General features: G+C 41.2%; 3 protein-coding genes across 4 annotated transcripts in view; 1 reads left to right on the top strand and 2 right to left on the bottom strand.

Moving 5' to 3' along the window:
• Positions 1–4: 4 nt before the first annotated feature.
• On the bottom strand, positions 5–6,529 carry pstpip1a (proline-serine-threonine phosphatase interacting protein 1a). The gene is made up of 15 exons (XM_071915544.2): positions 6,407–6,529; positions 4,784–4,884; positions 4,616–4,690; positions 4,459–4,493; positions 4,200–4,306; positions 3,856–3,918; positions 3,177–3,281; positions 2,699–2,744; positions 2,223–2,302; positions 1,727–1,825; positions 1,531–1,627; positions 1,260–1,347; positions 1,033–1,109; positions 614–711; positions 5–493 (listed from the first exon to the last, which is right to left on the bottom strand). Exons 1-15 carry the CDS (start codon positions 6,434–6,436, stop codon positions 362–364), a joined length of 1,233 nt encoding a protein of 410 aa, XP_071771645.1. The 5' UTR covers positions 6,437–6,529; the 3' UTR covers positions 5–361.
• Positions 6,530–7,228: 699 nt separating this feature from the next.
• Positions 7,229–9,639, bottom strand: rcn2 (reticulocalbin 2). The gene is made up of 8 exons (XM_071915545.2): positions 9,599–9,639; positions 8,969–9,115; positions 8,757–8,859; positions 8,482–8,678; positions 8,267–8,380; positions 7,999–8,092; positions 7,730–7,872; positions 7,229–7,381 (listed from the first exon to the last, which is right to left on the bottom strand). The coding sequence occupies exons 2-8, from the start codon at positions 9,113–9,115 to the stop codon at positions 7,238–7,240; spliced, it is 942 nt and encodes a 313-aa protein (XP_071771646.1). The 5' UTR covers positions 9,599–9,639; the 3' UTR covers positions 7,229–7,237.
• Positions 9,640–10,408: 769 nt separating this feature from the next.
• Positions 10,409–14,653, top strand: part of scaper (S-phase cyclin A-associated protein in the ER) — a 59,846-nt gene continuing 55,601 nt past the window's right edge. For both annotated transcript variants that reach the window (XM_071915574.2, XM_071915573.2), the window contains exons 1-2: positions 10,409–10,682; positions 13,884–14,001. In XM_071915574.2, the coding sequence (XP_071771675.2) occupies positions 10,515–10,682; positions 13,884–14,001 (286 nt within the window). In that variant the 5' untranslated portion in view covers positions 10,409–10,514. The remainder of the gene's footprint in view (positions 10,683–13,883; positions 14,002–14,653) is intronic.

Genomic DNA, 14,653 nt, shown 5'->3' with positions numbered 1-14,653 from the left:
TAAATCAGGCTTGATATTTTCATTAGACAGACAACATACAGCCAAACAACAGAAATGAAAAATATCTACATTTAGATCCTCAAACTTGCTGCAGTGACCATGTGTGACATGATGATCTCTGCACACACCAGTGCCTTAAATGCAAAATGAATATGTTCCAGTTTTCAGTCAACATCAATAAATAATGCATGATTATGCTATGTGAATGATGGATACTGTAGAATTATAAACGCCAGATAAGATCATAGATATAGATATAGATAAGATATATATTTAGATCCATATATATATGATTTACATGATATTAGATGAGGAAACATAGTGGTAGTCCTACAGTCCCACATACAAATATCAGATGAAATCATTCTTTGGAAAGGTAAGAGCCTGGAACCAATCCAGATTGGCCATTCCTCTCCGCCGTCCACCAGCCATCCACACCTTGATCTGTGACAAGCACAACGTCCCCAATGGATAAAGAGAGCTCATCCTCCCCCTGAAGAAGGACAGGAGCCAAGAGATTATTGTTAATATGAAAATGAATCATTTTAACATAGAATATTTGAATGAAAAGTGTGAAAGGACTCGTGTAGAGGTTAGCCGTCAGGAGCCTGACCTGGGCCACATAGTCATACACAGCTGTGTACTCCTCTTTGCTCTGCTGGCTCCCATGAAATCCAGGAATGGAGGCATACACTCCCTCTGATGTTTCAGCTGAAGAATGTCACAGTAGGGCAGACAGATATTCAGAACCAGTGCAGTTACTCTGTCAGGCTGAAGCCACAACCAACCATACTTTAAAACTTAACCAAACTACTGACTGAGTTGATAATGTGATACATCACATCCAATCAGGGGAGAGCTGAACAAATCATTAGTTGAATTTGTGTGCCACCTGGTGGTGGTGTGAAAAAATAACTATGTAACTACATATAATAGTAGCACCATATCTTCTCATAAGTATCAAGTGGCTTGCACCATCATACTTTGTCACATAAGCATTGCCATGTTGCGCAAATCATTTTGGTACCATACCATTAGGTTGTGCAATTGCCTCACTGATGTTTGTTTTGGAGCCGGCCGCACAGTTCCCCTGCAGAAGATTTGAAAACCTACAAATTGAGAACAGCAGTCATTAAGAAATAAAACAAAGAGCTGTTCTGAAAGGATGGAAACATCACACAGGATATAATAATCGCGTTTCCTTTGTAGTATCAATGCACTTCCATGCCGTAACTGTGATAAAAATCTGGTGGTCTGACCTTTTCATGACTCCTCCCACAAAACTGGCACTGCCATTACTGTCTCCTGCAGCATCCCTCTTGTAGTAATTCTGGTATTCAATTGGTTCTATAGAGGGAATCATTGAATTTCAGTTAAAACAAATTCTTCAGGGGTTAACGCCCGGTTACACACAACTTGTGTCAACCCAGGCTGAATGCATCATATGTCCAAGCTGCAGCTGAAAGATAATATTAAAATTTCCAACCTGGAACATATTCAAATCCAAATAAGGGCAGGATGTGTGCCTACCTGGTGGACTTGAGCCAGTGCTTTTCATCTCCACAAAGCAGTTGTTGTCTGCAGTGACGTCGCACTTTTCCAGAGATTTCCTCACGTCCTCATAACACTAAAAGAGCAGTTTGTGTTGAATTAAATCATATATATATATTCGAAGGGATTGTTCAAAATGATAACACTGATGATATATGAGTGCAACTATACTCACCTCGTCATCTTTCACACATTGCAGTGAGAACTGGTTACAGTGCACCCACAAGGCATTTCTTACAACGTTGATGCGGTCTTCCTCCTGCTGCTGAAACACCTACAAACCAAACCTCCTGTCATTCTTTCAAATATGGTTCAGAAACAGTTCAGTGGTTCATTCACCGTACAGCTGGTAACACTCTGCATGTTTAATGTGACGTATTCAGTGTGTATATGTGTGTAAGGTTGTGATACAGTTGGCAGCTTGTTGTGAGGCTGTGGGTGACAGTTCCTAACGAGGTGGCTCAGCTTTGTTGATGTAATCACATAGGAAGGGTTTTGTTGTTGGGAAACGTTTATGTAGATGTTTGCCTGTTACTGGGAAGTATTACACATCTTCATTGACAAAACCGGCCTAGGGGGATCTCCGCCCTTGGTGTAAGTCTGTAAAGTTTATAGTGTATCCTCGCTCGATAGGCAAGAAGAGAAACACCGCTGCTGTTGCCTCACTTTACCTCGCATGTGCTGACGTGTGTGGATTCCCATTCTTGACGAATCTTGTCAAGCTGTTCAATGTTTGACATGTATTGTTTCTCTAAAGAAAAATGAAAACATTACTTTTCAGATAAATCAAGCTCCTCTATAACATTGCTTGCTCAGTTGTTTTAAACTGGAAGTTCCCTGTACCATTTACATGTATCACAGTCAGGAAACTCTCTCTCTATGAGATTATCTGCATGTTTAAATCCTATTTTTGGAATCCTCAACAAAAAGGGAAGTAAATGTGTGTGACCACCATCCCCAAAAAGCCCACTTCTGGTAAATTTCAGTGGCTTCCAAAGTAAATCATGTGTTTTTGTGGCTCTTTATCTTAAGTACACAAAGATTGTGCCAAGATCACGTGCAGCACAGATAGATCCTTTAAGAGTGCCAGAGAAAAACACAAAACAACAAAAAACAGCAGCAGACTTAACACATTATTTGTCCTTACCAGCTTCTACTGTAGCTTCTCTACACTGTTTAGATTTGTTGTGCAACTGAAAAAGAAAAGCGATTACAAAATGACACATTGCCTCTATATCTGTGAACCTTTGAACCTGTAAGAAGAAATGCGTTACATTATGAAAGATTTAGTATTAGCATTTAACTAGCATAAGTGAATAAGTACGCATTCTGTAAATCAAAATATATGGTTCTCTAATCTATTCCAATTTGAAGCATGGGCATTGCATTTACATGACAGGATCAAGTATTAAAGGTCCAGTGCAAAGAGAATTGCATTTCCCAATCTCTGTCAGTGTTGTGGAAATTTGACTAACGCTCTTTGAGGAACTACACTCTGCAATCTGTATTAGATATCCAATCTACTTTCTGGTGAAAATGATGTCAAATATAATGATGTCAAATGATGTCAAATATAATGATGTCAAATATACCCTGGTGTGAGTGTGTACAATGTTATGATGTACCTTCTCAGTCTGTTTGGGAGTGGCTGTGGCAGCGCTGCTCATCTTCTCAGCAGCTTGCTCTGCCTCATCAGCCTCTCTGCAGCGCTGCTCATAGGATCTTTTAGACTATAGGAGGGAAATTCAATATAAACCACACTTTCTAAACCAGGCTTTCTAATCAGCCCTCAGCTCTGGGTGTGAAGCCTTTACAGGAAGCTGCTCCAGGAAGAGGGGAAAACGTGTTCAACAGAGACAGTCGACACGCTTCTGCAGGAGAACCAAAGTAAATCAAACAGAATACTACTTCCTTCTCCTGAGCTGAGAGAAGCTCTACCTCCCTTTGCTATGTGTCTTTTACACAAATCAGTAATGACTGGCATTTATGATTAACTTGTGAAACCATCTTCCTCTTGCACATCTTGAGCAGACAGAGCAATGTCTCTCTGCTCCATCTACTCACAGCGGGGCCTGTCTGCACTTCATGCACTATTCTGGTACATATAGTACATGCAGACCCAAGCAGGATGTAACTTTATTGAGACCGTGCTACCAGACCAATGATTAATGCTGTTAACCACTGCCACGTCTAAATTCACTAAGAATAATTACTGGGTGAAACTTCTTTTCACCTATCTGTGAAAAACGTATCACGCTACCAACAATAGCTACAACTGACACTGATAATGTGGATTGACCTTACCTCTATTGTCTTCTTATAGAGGGAGACTTTTGTCTTCTGGACTTTCTCCATGATGCCTTCAAACTGAGAGAGAAGGGAAAAAAATAATGTTAAAGAATGTCATCATGATATTCAACAATATGGTCTGTGTAGAGTCAATGACAGCATTATATGACATTTACCATTTCTCTAACTAGTGACACATCATCTGTTAATCCAACCTCATTATTAATCATCATCAGAAAGATAATATGTGGGTGTTCCAACCATACAACGCTGGAAATTATATGAGAAAAGCTCACTTGGAGATGAAACTGTTGTTTAGTTTGCCTTTGTATACAAATGAAAACACTTCTCATTGTCACCTTTTTTCTCTGTTCCTTCTGTCGTTCTTTGAACTGCTCCATCCTCTTCACCTCCTCCTTTAGTAGTCCAGACAGCTGAATGTGCAGGTTTCCTATGTTCTCAATTTCTGAATAACATCAAAGCACATCATTAAAAACTCATAATTATCTGAGAAAACCTAGGAAATGTAGATGCCATGAAAAAATGCATACGCCTTTAAAAATACATTGCAGCACATTGAAGCACAAAAAAAAAGTCTGAAATATCTGCTGTACTTACGTGTTTTCATTTCATCAAGAGATGTTCTCAAAGTGCTGTAAAAACAACATGAACATAGGACATTTTGACAATTCCGATAAATGTGGAGTTGAGACAGGCAGGTTCACATATAGCGATGAGTAATATTAATATTCAAATGCAACCCACACACACCTACCTGATCTCATAGAGACCCCCGGCTTTGCGTGCAATTGTGACCAATTCCTTGCCATATCTCTCCTCTGCTGATGCCCTACACAGAGCAAATCATATGCAGCTCAACCACATGAAACGAGGGCATATTATTCATACGCATGTACAATTTTCCAGCAGTTTGCAGGCCAACCTCATTTTCAAGAGATCTTCCATGTCTTTGCACGTCCGTCGGCCATCACAGAGTCTTTGAACTATGGCCTCGTACCCCATATTGCTGATGAAGTCAACTCCCTAGAACCATAAAACAGCATACCTTTACCAGGTAGCCACACTCTCCACAACAAAACAAGATTTACACCGAGAACCCCAACCACAAAGCACAAAGCACAACACAATGCTACATTTTAACAAAATACAAATGTCAAAATACAGCTCTGTCCATAAACAAATTCAACACAGTCACCATGAATGACCCCCCCAAATTTGTTACATAATCACATGCAATTGTGTATTTGATCATTCCAAAATGCTGCATATCTAATTTTTTGGGGAAAAATTGTTACCTGCTTTGTTGCTCAGTGTTTCAAAGACCCATTTAGATTCAGAGAATGTTACTTGTGGGAAAAGGTCTTACCACAGATGATAATTTAAATAATACTCTGTGGCAATTTTTACTTTCATGCAGCACTTTTTGTAAAATTTGGTGTCATTTTTTTCATGTGGATAAAAAACCACGTAGTGCATGGAAACTATTACTAGCTAGGACCTTGGTCTGAAAGAAAAGCTAGAAGTAGGCTAAAAAGATATAGTGCAGGCATCTGGGGTTGCTAAACAAACTTATTAGCCAGGATGAATAACCTACCATAAAACCTATCATACAATAGGATAGATTGCTGAGATAAAACTGTTTAGTGGATTTCTTGTTAGATGGACATTTGGGGTTTTGGTCAAATGGTGCTGCACAACAAATTTATTTGAGCTAAAATATATGAACTGTTATTAGACACAGTTTAGAAGCAATTAAACATAATAATAATAATACCTTTCATTTGTATAGCGTTTTGTGTACTAATACATATCGTTATGAAACTACACTATGAAAACCAACTATGTGAAACGATATAAAAACATACATTCTCCGAGTTCATTTGCAAAGATTTGAAGGGGATTATTGTGCAGACCCTCCCATGCAAATCAACCCACAAGCTGCCTGCTGCTTTGCACATTACTTCTGACATGGCATCACAGTCGAAAGATCAAACGCAAAAAGTAAGGTAAGAATAACCTCTTCTACAGGAAACACACTCCAGAGCATGGAAGAGAGGTTTACCACAACAGCACTATTCGTATGGTGATGATATTCTTGCTATTATGTACTGTCAAACGATGGCTGTCCCAAGAAATATTTGTTTATTTTGTAAAATAGGCCTGGATGTAGATGGAAATAAGAGAGTATGTTCACAACCCAAAAATACATTAAAAACCCATAGCTCATGTTTTTATCTTAGCAACAACAGTTCCTATCCAGTGAATTATAAAATGAACTTAAAGCTAATGTGATGAAGACTTGAAATCCATGTAAAGTTACAGTTAGCTGAACTACGTGACAAATACCATCCTAACAATGATGAAAAGCAGAAATAACAGTGGAAGTGGGAGGGTATAGGAAAAGATTTTACTTCACAATTCCAGTGGACCCATGCAGCAACAGAAACAATGAATTTATAACTCAGTGCAAATCATTAAGTCAACTTCTGCTTCGGGTTCTGAACATGAACAACATCACAGAAAAGTAGCATCACAGTTAACTCACCCAAAAGGCATCTTTGAATTGTAAGGTCATCTTGGCAGTAGGTAAAAAATTGAAGTCACTCTATTAAGTCCGGCAGTTTGGCAGGCTGGTGGTCGAGGCAAGTGAAACTGATCATGGCACAGGAAACCAGCTTTAAAACACAGCAGCGGCTCACTCGTTTGACTTAAATGAGGAAGAGCTGCAGTGTGTCATCCGTTACCGCAGCATGACTGCTATGAAAGATAACATTCATGCCAGTTCACATTTGATAGATGAGTGAAGACTGCTTCTAATGATAGGTAGCCACAATTAAATTACCTATCCTATCCTCCCCCACATTAAGTTATATAAAAAACAGAATTATGACATAATTATCCTATTACATGTGAAGCTGTCTCGTGCGTGGAAACATCTAAAAATAGCATGATATGAACCCCTTATGCTGCAACCATAAAGCCCCATGTTCAATCCAAATCCAGTCCCTGCTACCAAAAAAACAAAACTTGTGGAGGCTTTTTGGATTTTTACATTTATGAAAGGAACTTGTGTTTAAAGAGTGGACAGCATGCTACAGTTAAATGTGAGTTTAGTTTTAATTCAAAACTGTAATTTAACAAGTTTCTGGACTGCTTTAGTAAAAATGACATGAGAAAGTTGTAAAAAGCTTGTTTTCCATCTGAACACCCTACTCTTCAAGAATATACACATACATACATGATCAATTGATATACTGAAATCCCAAATAGGGAGGAACATGAAACCCATGAAAATGTTAAGCAATACAGGAAATAAACTACATTAAATCTTTATGGACACAAATGACAAAACTCTAAAATATACAAGAATATACAGTTATAATTCATCATGTGATACATGCAGCTGTCTACCGTAGTCTGTCACTTCACTGTTCATGAACGTGTCTTGATTTTTCAAGACCTCAGCCTCTGAGATTTGTCCGTCACCATCATGGTCCATTTCCTTGATGAGGTGAAGAGCCTGTTGATAACATGAGAGCAATATAAGCAAAGGAATCTGCGAATATGTTGCCATGCCATCGTGGACAGCAATGATTTATATTCCTACCAAAGCAATAGCTAAAGGAGACCATCCAACCAAACATTTAGCAAAATATTCAAAATCAAGGACTATCTAGAAATCATTGTGTGTACTGATGTCTTTCTTTGCTTGCCTGGTATCCAGCCCCCATGAATCGCAGTCTTTAGCACTTTTTGAATTTGCATGATTCACCATGCAAATTCAAAAAGTGCTAAAGAGTGCTATTCATGGGGGCTGGATACCAGGCAATTTCTTTGCTACAATGTAAACAAAACATCTGAGTCTCACCTCTTCTCTTGCTGAGCCGTAGCTATTAGGCGCTACCCAGCGGAGCTGCTCCTCTCGATTCAACTTGCCGTCCTTATCTTGATCATAAAGGTCTTTAAAGCGCACTGTTTCTTCAATCTCCCACTGTGATGGGGTATTGCCCTCTTACCAAGAAAAAAACAAATATTAGCAATGCATTGAGGAAGCTCACTGGACATAGCATAAGGATCTAGAAACATCCAGATCACTCTGACAGTCAGTGTATTTTAAAATAATCCCTCCAGTTTTACCATCACTGTGAGCATCTCCAATAAATTCACTGAGACTGATGAATCCATCTTTATCTGTGTCATATTCATTCAACACATCTTCAATGGCAAAATCCTATTAGAAAAAAAGGTAAATCATCAGATTGTAATCCAGAAAATACAAAGGGCACACTCACAATGTATGACTGTACAACAGGATTTACATAGGAAGTAAAAGGTGTAGGCCTACTATTCTATCAAATTTTCCATGAAGACTAAGAGCTACAGTGCTGTTTTAAAAGAGTCTTACAGCCATGTGATCCACTTCAGATGGGTGCGTGAAGGCAAGAAACTCTGTTACATTAAGGCCTGGTGTGCCATCCACATCAGCAAAGTCAAAGCGCCTCCTCTCCTTTAGGTGGAGCTAGTGGGGATACAAGACTAAGTCAAGGTAATACAAATGATATGGGCTGTGGCCTATTGTTGAATGTGATTTTTAGATGGGTACAATAAACGTATGCATACATATCTGAGGGACTCTTGCTCAGGATCTTCCAGAACAGCGTCGTCGTCAAAATGAATGAGCTGCTCGTGAGTAACCATGTTGTATTCCTCCCATGATACGACCCCGTCTCCGTCTGTGTCAAACTCAGGGAAACGCTCCTCTGCATCATCCAGAGCATATTTTCCATAGACGTACTGAATCCAGAGAGTGATCTCCTCTGGGGATAAAACAGAGTGCAGATTGAGTATGACTGAGTTCAACTGTTGACAGGGATACTAGGAAAACGCCAAGTTACCTGCATTTAACAGATTGTCTGAATTTTTATCAATCTTCTTCACGATTTCCATCATCCTTTTCCTCTGCTCTGCTGGGCCAAGTTTCTTTATCTCCTCAGTGTCCTGCAAGTGTATAAAAGAAGAGGGGAAAGAGTCAGGGGGCTCTATTTATGAATAAAGAGTGTGAATCGGACAGTAGAGCCTAAGAAGATGATGTAAAATCTTAAATAACCTCATTTCCCAGCAGGACATTCATGTCATGTTCAGGATTGTGCTGCTGACCAATATAATGATCTTCATGAAGATGTTTGTGAGAGCTTTCCCCAAACGCAAACTGTAGGACTAACAATGCCGAAGTCATCAGTGTAGAGAATGCCATCTGTGGAGAAACACAATTGATGAATGTTAAAGAAAGAGCTTTGTTTCCTAGGCTACGGGTTAGAAAACTAATTCAGATTAACAAAATCCTGACAATTAGCATGGCTACCTGGCTAGTAAGCAGAGGAACTTTTTCATTTTGTGAGGCTCATACAGCATGGTGTAACCTACTAAAAGTACCCAAAACAGTGCAGAGAGAGAGAGAGAGAGAGAAAGAGAGAGAGAGAGAGAGAGAGAGAGAGAGAGAGAGAGAGAGAGAGAGAGAGAGAGAGAGAGAGAGAGAGAGAGAGAGAGAGAGAGAGAGAAGATGGACAGACAGGTACAAACTCGAGGAGACGGATCCTCCGTAAAGCGATGACGTTAGCCAAAATAATAGAGACAGCCTCAATTAAAGATATTACACTTAAACTAGCCGACAATAAAGGAACTGCAATTAGAGTGGTAACAAATAGTACATTCTACAAATGGGAGATATTTCTACTACCGTGAAAAGTTGTCCGAGCAAGTGTTTGTGTTTACACCAGTGTCAGGCTAGCTGCAAAACAACAGATGCACGTCCGGTCACAACCTTCAAAATAAAACCCTTGTTGTGGCGCATGCGTCTCAACGTTTTTTGAGTTATACAAAGTACAAATGTGAAAACAGGAAATTAACTTTCTTGTAAATATACGCCTAAAGATGCTATATATACAGGGCTGCCAAAAATATACAAAGAATTTGTAACTGAGACACTGAAATAGACTAAAAGGAAGGCTACTGTAGGTGCCCTTCCAAGTTGCCTGGTTTAAGTTTGGTGTTTGAGAATGTCTTAATGTAATGTAAAAATGTGGGCTTATGAGTGGCGCCTTGAACCATCCCATAGCTTGTAGGAGCAACTGGGACACTGAAGTAGATTGATACTTTTTTGTTATTCTGTACCCCTGGCCCAGAGGCTCTGCCCTGGCCTAACACATAATTATTCGTTTTTGTAAGAGCTACTTTTTGTGCTTTTATTTTGAAGGCAAAATCGCTTTGCTTCTGGTCTTTCGTTCCAGCTCTCTCTAGATGGCTTGACGCAGCTGGAGAGGGACAACCAAACATCCCGCCCATCTACATGGTTGCCATGGCAGACAGTGCGAGTCCCGCCCTACGAAAATCTAGCCCACCCTTTGACCCACATTATACTGCATGTGATTGGTTAAGATATAGTTCGGGTCCAATTTACGCTGCATTCATTGGATAAATATATCGCCTATCAAAAATGTAAACCATCACACTTCCTGCTTTTGTTAGGTTGTCCTTGCTGTCATTTATCTGATATGTTTCTCATCTCCATCAACTCTGAAAACAAGACAACTTTGACCGTTGTCTCTGGACTGTAGACTTACTTTTTCACTGAGCATTGAACTTACTGTGGGTCGATGTCAAAAGATAGTCGCCACGATGGACGACGGCGTGGCGCTGGACAACACCGTCTCGGTCCAAGAATTAGCCAAGGTGGGGACGGGAGGGAGAGGTCTGGTAGCAATAGCTCAGGCTCCTCGCACGGAGGAGGCAAAAGCAGGAATACATCCATAACCGCTTTGAAGGTACGTAATAACATATTAGCTCATTGCTAAGAGTTGAAATACAACAGATAAGTTAACTAACCACATTAGCTAACAACATTCCAATGCATCCTTAGCTAGCCACAGCTAAGTCACTTCGGATAATTGAAGGGGTGGTTTCCCTACGTTCCAGCCAAAAACATTTTGGGAGACCTGCCCCTGGTGGGCCTGATGGTGTAAGTTAGTGGGCTCAGGTCGCTCCCTCTGTCTGAGAGCAGTTCCAAGTGTTTTTTCCTCCGCCAACCCATCTTGAACACACCCACTCATGCATCCTTGTCAAAGCATGAAGGCCTGGTTTGCCAGAGGATGCTCTTGATTAGTGAGATTTTTGTTAATCTGTCATCAATAAAGCAAGAGGGCTATTTTTGTGAAGAAATGCCAGAGTAATACTTTAGACTCTTTATCAGTTGCTGAGACAGTGTTGTCTTAAAGATTTTCTGAACTTCTTCCTGCAGACTTTGTAGTCTCGTAGTACTGTGAGGGGTGGTTTGTACCATTTCTAGGCAATGAGACCATGTGGGCTTGTGTTTTGTCCCCCAGCAGTGTATGATTCATCCAATGCCGAGTCCAATCAGATCCAGAGCGTCAGTCTGTGTGGCTAATGTACGACCAGGCTTACGTTAGCACACTCTTTGAGCCTGGAGCTAGACTCATCACTGGCAACAGAGGATGGAGGATGGGGGCTGAGCGGCAGGCCTGCTCTGTGCACATGACTGCGCAGTGTTGTGGCAGAAGGAGAGAGAGAGAGAGAGAGAGAGAGAGGGCTCTGATGCAGAGCTGGGAGAGCAGAGGAGAGAAGCTGTAAACATAGGAAGCTGCATTCAGTGGAGAGCAGAGAAGAGTGGCAGGCAGACGGACAGCAGCAGGCAGCGACTCAGGCCTAAGGGGTGGCTGCTAACTCAGCAGAGTGCTGAGGGCTCAGGCTAGATTACAGACAGAGTTACAGACAGAGCAGTCAAAGTGAAAAGCAGGACTACTAACCACTTGTCTCTCTCAATCGCCATTGGTGGAGGAGTTGACACAGCTGGGCCAGTTGCTATAGCACTGTGGGCTACACAGTAGGAGTCTATTTTGGTCCTGCTGTCAGATGACGATGTCACCTTGCACAAGTGGCAATGCTGGTGAGGGGAAACAGGTTGCCTGAAGTGGGCTGCAAAAGTATGTCAGGGGTGGATAAGGACGAAGAACCTGCTTACAGACTCTACTTCTATTCTGTATGTATCCTCTAATCTTTCGCTTTCCCTCTGTCTCCCTCCTAATGGGCTAGTTCTCACCCCCTGTCTTGCTGCATGCGTGTGTTTGTAGACCTTTTCAAAGGGAAACCCTACACCTGCCCCTCACTCAGCACAATTCAGAAAAGGTTAGCTCTGTCCTGTGCATGGGAAAGAATTGCCTGGCCAGAGAGTATAGCAGAAGTTATGCTCCAAGATGCACCTTCTACAGTGCAGCCCAGGTGACAGGTTTGTTTGCAGCTGATTAAGTGGATCAAGAGAGCCTTTGCCGTAAGTCTTTGTTGCCTCAGGCTCCTACACACAGTTAGCCATCAGTCGTGAGTAGGCTAGGTATCCTCACAACAGTCATCTGTCATCTGATGGCTGCCAAGCCCAGGAAACACAGAGTAAATATTTACAGTCTGCAGGGAGATTAGTTGCTATGATGGTGACCTAGCTCACTAGCTTTTGCCCAGCTTTTGGCCTATTTTGTTTGATGTTCTGCTATCTCTTTGTGGTCTTTTTCTTCTTGTGAGAATAAAGCCCAAGCTACTCTGCATGTAAAGAATTTTGCTCACCAAAAGTAGGTCAGCTGGGTATCTCCCCTAGGGACATTAAATAGTAGAAGACCAATACACTGACTGCATGCTGTTTATGCATGTGTAAAACCTAATGAGCCATGTTCACTTTATTCTATTAGCCTGTAAAGCTAGTCTAAAACATTGTTACATAGAATTTTTACATAAGCCTAGGCCTAATTATCACGTGCCTCTGTGCTGCCTTGGATGAGACATAAAATGTCTCACTGTTGTTTGGTAGCACCCTTCATTCTGATTGCAAGAGTGGTAGAGAAATAATTTTGCTGCAGCCTTCTTGTTTCAATAGCGGTGCCAGGGAGACAGCCAGGAAAAGAGAGAGAATGATTTGTTCCATGACTCAGTTGCTATTAAGGGGAGAACTTGCACTCGATTTTTATGATGGTTTCATCTAACAGTTTATTTTATTAAGTGTGAAACCACAAAGTTATCCAATATCCAACCAAAATAGCCAAATTTGGTCTAGATGTTAGTCGACACAAAATGTAATAATTTATGAAGAGTACAGAATGGTACAGGCTATTCTGCTGGAAAAGGGAACACAGTTAGTGGAAGATCCAGTATGATAAGTGTCTAGGCATTAGCGCCTGTGTTGTTTTGCATCCAGATTACCAGAAGTCTGAATATTTTGTAAAACATCTTACTGCAAATAACACTATGTAGCCTATTTGGTAGATAGATTCTTTTATTCGTTTTTCATTGCATTGCAAAGTGGAGTTGTGCTTCTCATTGCTTGTAGGGTGTAAAGCAGATTTGCTCTTAGCATTTATGCATGAGTTCTTAGACCATGCTGTGATGTGACTGTATTCTGTGAGATGGGGCGGGAGAGTGAGCATGGAGAGAGTGAGCGATTTGGCATCAGCTGGCGTTAACTGGAGATGGACATTATGTGACTCGCATTTTTGGGTCATTACTTAAATGGGGATATATACAAAGGACCAAGCATCTGAGCTGCTTGCAATTTAAAGCATGTTGATGCCATGTTTAATTACAGAGAGCCTGTATGCCCCATGGGTAAAGGATGTGACGAATGACATCTCACGACATTTCTTTCTGTTCACAGTAGCTGCTTCAGCTGAAGTTACAGTGAAGTTCACTGATGCATACTCAATGCACAGGTCAACCATGATGCATACTGGGCACAAATCAGGCTAGCAGCTTCTGCCTCTAGCTTTTTCTTGTCAGTTACATTACAAATACACCTCCTCTACACTCTTCATACTCGCAGCATTGTGGGTTCGACCCCAGCTCACAACCTTTGTCACGTCATCCCTTCTCGCTCTACACCATCTTTCCTTCCACTTTCCACAATAGGCTCTTGGATAAAGTGTACAATTGACTGGTGGGGTGAATTGAATCTTCTATTGTTCCTGCAGGCGTCCTTCCAGCGCTCCAACAGCCATGACAAGGTGCGGAAGATAGTGGCCGAGGAGGGCCGCGCTGCTCGAAACCTCATCGCCTGGAGTGTACCTCTGGAGAACAAAGAGGAGGAAGGTTAGTGACTTGTACGCAAAAAAAAAGCTTTCTACACATGCTAACAAACAGCATGTGTTCCGACTCGACTTTCACACTCTATCTCACACACACCATTCAGGATTCCTGTGATGACAACGGAAAGAACCTGTGAGTGTTTGTGGTTCTGCTATGATGTTTGTTTGCTGTAGGGCAGGTTTCAGATTATTGCTGTCTGTCAAGGGTTCATAATGAAGTTTGAAGAGTAGAGAGCAAGGCATTTTTATTGTTCAGGTCTTCATTCTCCAGTGGCAGGTGCTGCTGATGTCGACTTCAGGTGTGTTACTCATATCTTTGCCCCAGTGGGAGAAGCTAAGTCATTTATCTTGGGCACTGCAGGGACCGGCTCTAGCAAGGTCATATCAACCCAGACAGTGCTCTTTGCTGTAATACAATATCACCTGGAACAAAATGGCAACCCCTTTTTTCACCTCACAGCTATTCTGATCAAAACCTGTGGGGACTGAGAATCTCAGTACTTTCTCTGCCTGGTCCTCCTGTTATAGTGCCTGTAAAATATTTGACATTTGGTAGCAGAGTTCAATGAGCTATGTAGTCTCGGTTTAGGCTGTTTGATCAATAGGATATGTAATAATCTGATTGGACAGTCCTTGTGTGTAATTTTTGTAACCCT

Source organism: Centroberyx gerrardi, chromosome 4, assembly GCF_048128805.1.
Source record: "Centroberyx gerrardi isolate f3 chromosome 4, fCenGer3.hap1.cur.20231027, whole genome shotgun sequence".
Classification (NCBI taxonomy): domain Eukaryota; kingdom Metazoa; phylum Chordata; class Actinopteri; order Beryciformes; family Berycidae; genus Centroberyx; species Centroberyx gerrardi.
This window is presented reverse-complemented; position numbering and strand designations above follow the sequence as displayed.